Source organism: Eurypyga helias, unplaced genomic scaffold, assembly GCF_000690775.1.
Source record: "Eurypyga helias isolate BGI_N326 unplaced genomic scaffold, ASM69077v1 scaffold11107, whole genome shotgun sequence".
Classification (NCBI taxonomy): Eukaryota; Metazoa; Chordata; class Aves; order Eurypygiformes; family Eurypygidae; genus Eurypyga; species Eurypyga helias.
Window position 1 is genome coordinate 37,984 of NW_010262310.1, and position 8,136 is coordinate 46,119.

Sequence of the window (8,136 nt, forward strand, 5' to 3'; positions counted from 1 at the left end):
AACTGAGCTGAAACATTACAAGGGAACTAGAAATCTGACCATGGCAAAAACACAGCATGAAAAATTTCAGCTTCAAGCTTTAAACTCAGAGCAAAACCATTCAAGTGATATTAATGAAAAGCATTGATGACTGCTCCTGTCCTTGTTCTCTTTTATGACTGTCTTGACTCTCTTGCACTGTTTTCTATTTGGAATGGCTCCGACAGGAAGAATTAACATCACTGCATGTGTGTGTGGGAGGACTGGAAAGAGGCCAGGGGACTGCCATGTAGCTCCCATCAGCCCTAATGCAGATCACTGGGGAAGTGAGGAAAGCGAGTGTTCCTGGAGGATGCTGTTACAGCATTGCACAGCTCTGGCTGGTGCGACCCAGCTCATGGCATCCTTCCCTCTCTCTTTGGTTAATAACACAAGAACTCTGAACTCTTCAACAACCCACAGAGTGAATTTTCATGATGTTCCAAAAGGCACCGGCCAGAAGTAGCCAGCTTCCACTGCAAGCTCCTTCAGCCACCCTCCAGCTTACTGTGAGTGACTATCACATGCCAAAACTGGTCCCAGTTGTTTGGGCAGCCAGTCAGGGGCAGCTCTCAATGCTTTTGTATATTTTTGGTCATCATTACAATGGTCTCCCATTGAAGAAAACTGGCTGTGGTGCCAACAACCTGCCAGAGGACTCTTTGCAAGAACTCACACTTAGAAAGATCAAAAGGAAAATTCTTGTTTTCACTGAAAAGCAAGAAGAATTACTTGAGGGTGCTATGCTGGTATTTATTTTTTAATTGTGTTTAAGCCAACTTGAGTTGTGCTGTTGGCTTGTCAGCCACCAGTAGCACAGAGCTAAGAACAAATACATCAGAAAAACTGATAAGAAATGAGAATACTGCTTTGTTGTATGTTAGGGCATTTTTTAGCCTAGTAATTTTCCAGCACATACTGGATCATTTAAAAAAATAGTCTTGGTCTGAAACAGAGAAGTATAGGAGTGAAATAGTTGTCTAAAAACTACGTACACATGTAATACTCAAAGATGTGTATATGCAGAACTGTTTGGAAGTAATTTTCTAAATTATGGACTACCCTTCAGCTGGAAATAAGGCAAAAGATGATGCAGCTCAAGTCTGCAGCAGAGATTTAGCTCTTTAACTGCACCTTCTAATTACTTTCTGTGCCAGGGTCTATAAAATTCAGGAATAATAGCTTGTACATCTGAGTCAACTCATTGTGGATGACTACAGGACTGGCTCACCAAGAACCAGTGAATACTGGAATCATTCACCTCACTTCTTGGGTCAAGTGAATTTAATATTTACCTTCACTGTGTTCCCCATTCAGTGCAGTGTTCCTAACTTGGCTAGTTAACTTTGTCTTATTAAAAGAAGAGATGGTAAGAGAGTTTTGGTACTAAAAGCCAATAGACAAGTGTCTACACTCTACTGGAATTATGTTCATCTAAAAGATCATAGGATGGTTTAGGTTGGAAGGGACCATAAAGATGACCTAGTTCCAAGCCCTCTGCCATGACAATTTAGGTTCTTTACACCTTCTAGCGATCCCTTGTTCTAGAGAGGAGATGGAGCAAGCAAAGAGGCATGAGGAGCTGAGCATAATTAGTACTTTCAGTCATTACCTATAAACAGATTTTTCTCACTTATTCAATGAAAGCAAACTACATATATTTTTGGTCCATTTCTCTACTTTTTAAGACATCTTCAGCCGTTTGTGAACTACCTGCTACCACAGCTCATTCCATAAGCGAGGACTAACCAAACCTTTTCCTATGTTTTCCATCCTATAGACATTTCAGCGGTGCATGGCTTAATCCTTTAGCATGGTCTAGCAACGTAACACAGCTGACACACCAGCACTTGCTTTTAAATTAAGAATGTAATTTTCAAAAAATATACATTATTTAGGAATTGAGAGTCCCATTTACAAAATTTCTAATTCACTGTGTAATAAGGAATTAATTCCCTTTGTAAGTTTACTTCCAAATTAGTACATTCTTGGAAAATATAAAACCTCATGCATAGGATGCCCCTCAGCTTGTAGACATCTTACAGTTGTCTAACTTGAACTTACATGTCTAACCTCCCTCCTTGGCAGCTGATGGTGAGAAGGAGGGGCTTTCCCATTCCACACATCTCGGATTCCAGATGGGTTGGAGCTGCTTTCAATATGTGCTGATTTGTGTGTGGACTACTCAAACGAGACTGATTGCCTCTGACTAGCTGCCTAATTGTACCTGACAATAACTGAACCAATATGAATACCATCCTTTGGCTTATTGTACAGTCAAGAGGAAAGAGCACCTCTGTTGTTCTCAGGAGTTCTCTAAGGGGCAGCTTAGGTTCATCAGATGGGGGCTCACTCAATCACAAGAGGGTGCCTGTACTGCAGGCTTTCATCGCAGCCAACCACCATAGGCTCCCTGTATAGTTAATGGAGAGAAACAGGTAGTTGTACGGCACAGCCCTGCCCATCCTGATACGGACACCTAAAATGAGCCCATCTTCCATGAGTTTCATTAAATATCACAAAATATGAGTCTTACAGGAGAGCAGAGTTTCAGTTACTGCTTCTAACACAGCCAGTCCCTCGATGATGGCCATGGAAATCTGTTCATCTATCTTCTTTATTTCCCTGAGCAAATTTGCAGCAGGAAAGGTTTCTACCACTCTGATCCAAAGAAGCAGTTTATGCAAGCTGCATTTCCCACCTAAATACTGCACAGGATCTAGACTATATTCTGTGCATATCAGTGGTGGCTTCTGTGGCACCTGATTTCAACAGATCACCTGGAAACAACAGCAACATCCAAAACTGCCCTGTGAATACCCTTCTCGCAGTTTTCCCTTAATAGCTCTAATACTCACCATAGTCACAGAGCACTACTAACAACAGATTTGAAAAATCTTTCAACATCTGTTTCATTCTGACCAGTGAGATCCCAGATCCTTTTACTCCTCATGTCCTTCTTCTGCTCCAAAGTGCAGGCACTTTTTTCCAAGAACACCTGAAAGTCAAGAAGAATTACAGTCGTGTTGACTATGCTTCACAAAATACAAGAAGGAAGACATCCTAAGACTAATAAGTTAAAAAAATACACAATTAATCAACACTTCCCCCATTTACTTAACTATTACTAATACTGTATCAATGGATCTGAATAAGCATGACTACAATTCACTGTACAGTAAACTTTCCCTCCTGAAGTATCAGCTCCTGAGCCAGAACAACAAAGACAGGTCACAACAATTTACCTTTGCCCTGCAGTATCTGCTGTTGTGCATGTCTTATATTAAGATCAAGACTCATGATAGCAAAATAAGTATTTTATTCAAAATGTTACTCTGACCTCAGCATGTATTGATACTGGAGATTTATTGCTGCTACACAATTCATATCACTTATTGTCAACTGCTTTCAAGCACGAAAGAGACACAGTAGAAAACTACTATTTTGGTCCTCAAACTGCCCTGTGATTCAGGTCTGGTAATATATTTAGTTATCTTACCAGATTTATAAAAGATCTCTAACTGCTCTTTATGTCATTCAGACTGATCAGATGGAGAAGGTGATAAAAAATGACAGAGGACAAAGTGGAAGTTACGTTTACGTTCTCTGCAGCTTTAGTTAAGCCAACAAAAAATAGAGTTCTTTTTGGCAAGATTCACAATTTTATGTCCATGTGCTTTAAACTAGTGCTTACGAGTCTCATAACAGTCACATAAAACAAGTTGGAAGCACAACGATAGCAGCAAAACCAACAGTTTGTTTCAGAAACAGAATTAGGTGGGGGGGGAGGAATCTAAGAAGAGAAGATCTAGCTCAAGGGAGCCATTCTCAAAATAGAAGAATTGCTCTTTTGTACTGCAAAGGAGTGCCGACAAGTCAGTCTTATTGTGCTCACCGTCACGCAAACATGCAAGAAAGTTCTTGTCCCATAAAGTTTACAGCCTAATTTTACGAGAGAAATCTGGCACTGGAGCAGACGTAAGTTAGGAGCGAACAAAATTGCAGAGCATAAAGGTACGACGTAGGAATAGGTATGGCAAAGATGTCTTTAGGAATCACAAAGGAGCTATTTCAACAATTAGATTGCTAGACTTGCTGAACTAAGAGACAGCAGACATGTTATTTGAAAGCTTTTTAAACTGTTCTCTGTGCCAAGTGGCTGGAGAGAATAATTTCCAAGAAAAGACTAACAGCATGGCTCTGCTCAGTAAAAGCCCATTACAATAATAGCTGTATGTATCTGAAGGGAATAATCATCATCCGGCCCACGAACTTGACAAGGCTCCAGAAAGAATTAGATAGGGACAGTGATAGTGCCACCACCCGCAATTTCACTTGATACGCCGTAAATTACAGGAAGACAAACCTCATGCCTCAAGACGGGGGCAGGCTGCTAGCAGAGGGTGGTGGGAGAGCCGGCCTGCCTCCCCGGCTGGCTGCTCCATCACTGCCCCCAGCTACCAGCAGCAGGCATGGCATCCCATCAGGGAGGTATCATTCCTGATCATTAACTGGTTAATTGAAAAACAAAGTGGTCCAAGGAAGAAAAAGCAGGTTTTATTAAAAAAAAATTGCGATAGACACCTTGTAGCTGCTCAAGGAAAACAGAAGTTACGTGGTGATGCTGTAAACTGCTCTGAAATAAAGAAGGGGGGGGAGGGGGAAAGTGTTGTGGGCCACAGCCGTGACTGTGCTGGATGATTTAATGGGTCTCCTTTCCATTTCTAGCTCCGTATTTTTCAAATGGCTTTTACAAATATTTCTTCCAGAGAGTCACACACTGACAGGTGAAATTCAAACAATCCTAATCTCAGTGTAACGAGCAACACACTGCAGGGAGGAAACGAAGCTACGGAAGGGTGAAAAAAATCCTCGGGTAGAAAGAAAAAAAGCCTGCCTGGGAGAACACTCAATCAAGATAGTCACCTTGCATCTTAATCCGTGCGTGTCACGACCGACCGAGGGAAGGGCAGTGGGGTTCACCAGACGGGGTGCCAGCGGGAAGCACAGGAGACCCAACTCCTTGTTCCTGTTCCTGCCACTGCCAGGCATATGGTGCCAGCGAACCGCAGCACTGATCTGCTCCTCTTTCCCACCCCATCTCCCCCGCTCTGTATTTACAGCACAGACTTTTCAGGACAGCGACTCTTCCTAAGCAAAGCCTGCGGATGGAGCCCAGCGGCAGGGTCCCTGGGTGTTTCAGTAATGCCGATCATTCGTCAGACCAAAACCTCCCTCCCTCTCACCCTTCCCTCTGCGTTATCTTGGCTCAGTTGAGAAAACACTCTGGCATGCAGCACACGCAACACCCAAGCTAGAACTGCAGTCTTTGAAACGGTCCCAAAACTAACTTCCAATTAGTGAGATCAGGTACCTCTGGAAGCCTAGCCCGGAGCTACTTCACCCTCCGCAAGCCTCCGCCGTCACTGCACTGCAGCGGGAGCCCTCCCGCCTCACATACAGCTACTCCAGGCTACCAGCCATGGTGCTGCCCTGCCTTTGAACAACGCTCCAACTACAACGCTTCCGCCAAGCCTCCCCGAGTTTTTGCACCTCCGCTAGCTCCATTCCAATGGCAGCTTTGAATGCAAGAACTGCTAGCCTGTTTCTGGCGTAGTATTGCCCCTCTCCTCCTCCCCTCTCCATCAGAAGTGTGGCCAGCAGGTCGAGGGAGGGGATTCTCCCCCTCTACTCTGCTCTTGTGAGACCCCACCTGCAGTTCTGTGCCCAGCTGTGGAACCCTCAACATCAGAAGGATATAGACTGGTTGGAGCGAGTCCAGAGGAGGCCACGAAGATGCTCAGAGGGCTGGAGCACCTCTGCTATGGGGACAGGCTGAGAGAGTTGGGCTTGTTCAGCCTGGAGAAGAGAAGCCTCCGGGGAGACCTTATAGCACCTTCCAGTACCTGAAGGGGCTACACGGAAGCTGGGGGGGGACTTTTTACAAGGGCCTGTAGTGACAGGACAAGGGGTGACGGGTTTAAATTGAAAGCAGGGAGGTTTAGATTAGGTCTCATGAAGAAATTCTTCCCGGAGAGGGTGGTGAGGCACTGGCCCAGGTTGCCCAGAGAAGCTGTGGATGCCCCATCCCTGGAAGTGTTCAAGGCCAGGCTGGATGAGGCTTTGAGCAACCTGGTCGAGTGGAAGGTGTCCCTGCCCATGGCAGGGGGGTTGGAACTAGATGGTCTTTAAGATCCCTTCCAACCTGAACCATTCTGTGATTCTATGATCAGTTTTCCCCTCTCACCTCACCTCGATTTTGGACAGGCCTTACGCTGACCTCTAAGCTTGGTTCAGACTTCTGCCCTCTCCCCTCAGTCTTCCCTAAGCTAATTTCTTTCTAGAGTTCTTCTCAATTTTAGGTCTTCTTCAAAACTCTCTGCGTCTTTACCTCCTGCCCCTGGCTCTATACTTTTTCCACTTTTCATATTCACATAAAATTTTTCTTTCCAAGGCAGACAGTACATCTTAAATGGTTTCTACTCTATTCAGATCTTCCACCTCAAGTTCATTAACTTAATGAGATGAAAAATGATCGAACAAGGAAGGCTATCAGACTTTGAATAATTGGCTTTTTAAATTTATTGCTCTCGTGGACAAGCATGGACTAAGGCTCTATTGTGCGAGACGCAGCAGAAGCACAGCAACATAAAAAGATGCTTTCTTCTTCCAAGAGACGGTGTAATGGGCTGATTGGAAGTGGAAGACTTCCTCTCCAAAGGGAATTGGAAATGACAGATGAGGAAAGGATAAGCCATAAGGCGCCTTGGAAATGAAGACCAAGAAGCTTGTGTGAAACACAAATGACACAGGAAAACTGCAAGTCCCTGCTCTGCAACAGATTTCCTGTGCAACCTCGGTCACATCACTTAGTCTTCCTGTGTCATAGGTCTCCGCTGGAAATAGTACCTCACTGTCTGGTACAGGCATTACAAGAATAAATCCACCATGAAGTGTGAGGCTTATGGGCACCACCGTGTCAGGAACTGTGTAAGAACCAATCATGAATTTTTCAATTTAATTTACAATATTTTTTGCAAATAAAGAAGTAACAGGATAGGTTATATATACTGCCTATTAGAGTCACATATACTAATCTATTCAAATAACATCCTTATTTCTCTACGTCATTAAAATAAAAGTATTTTGTGATCATTTTGGTTTTCCAAACAAAACCAAAATAACCCCAACCCAAAACAACAACAAACCACAAGCCAACTGGATTTATGACTCCCAGTACTTTCTGCAGCCCTATCCAAGGCCACACCACAGAGCAGACGTGACATTTCACAAACCAGCCACCTCTTCCAAGCGCTGTCACCTGCTGATTCAGCACAGCTAACCAGTCACCAGCAGCATCAACAGTATCGCATTCAGCAGCTAGTCTCCCTTCATAAGGGAGATGAGAGGCAAACGAGCCCTGCAGTTAAGAAAGTGCCATCAGGAATTAATCAGTTGATCAGCTACTCCATGACGAAGCACGGAGTTAAGTGAGAACACAAGCTCAGGGCACTTGAAATCTCTGCACTTTGGAGCCTCGTTCACGAGAAGGGGAGTGCCACTGCTGGATCCCATGTTTTGCTCCAGCCGTGAGTATCCTCACTCCTCCTCTGCTTTGCAAATCCCCTGCAAGAGCTGAGCCCTTCCCTGCCCTAAGCTTCATCCTCCCTCAGGAATCGAGGGCTGTCCTTGCCCATTTCTCCCCTGAGTGCAGCCCTGCTCCCTCCTTGTCTCCCAGGCCCTGCAGCTCCAGGTGAAGATGGACCCAGCCACAGCACAGGACCCCCAACATCTTGGGGCACATGCAAGAAGGGCTCAGGGAAGGTGCAAGCTGGGAGGGAGGAGGGTGCCAGCATGAGGACTGATCCTCTCAGAGCCAGCCTGCCTCCCAACCTGAGCAGTGGTGTATACCACAGTCACCCTGATGGACCCAGGGAACCAGCCAGGGTCTGGGGACTGATGCTGTCAGAAAAATAAAGTTTTAAATTGGAATTTCAAATAAAACAAGCAAACTGTTGCCAGAATGTAAAGAGGAAAAAAAAATATCCCGCATGAAAAACAGTTTCCTTAATAGATAGCTGTCTGTTAGTAAACATTTTTCAGTCGTATTTGCAACCC

General features: G+C 44.6%; 1 protein-coding gene across 2 annotated transcripts in view; it reads right to left on the bottom strand.

The window, feature by feature from the left end:
* Positions 1-3,018, bottom strand: part of THSD1 (thrombospondin, type I, domain containing 1) — a 21,649-nt gene extending 18,631 nt beyond the window's left edge. For both annotated transcript variants that reach the window (XM_010155676.1, XM_010155675.1), the window contains exon 1: positions 2,877-3,018. In XM_010155676.1, coding sequence (XP_010153978.1) covers positions 2,877-2,934 — 58 coding nt within the window. In that variant the 5' untranslated portion in view covers positions 2,935-3,018. The remainder of the gene's footprint in view (positions 1-2,876) is intronic.
* Positions 3,019-8,136: the final 5,118 nt, after the last annotated feature.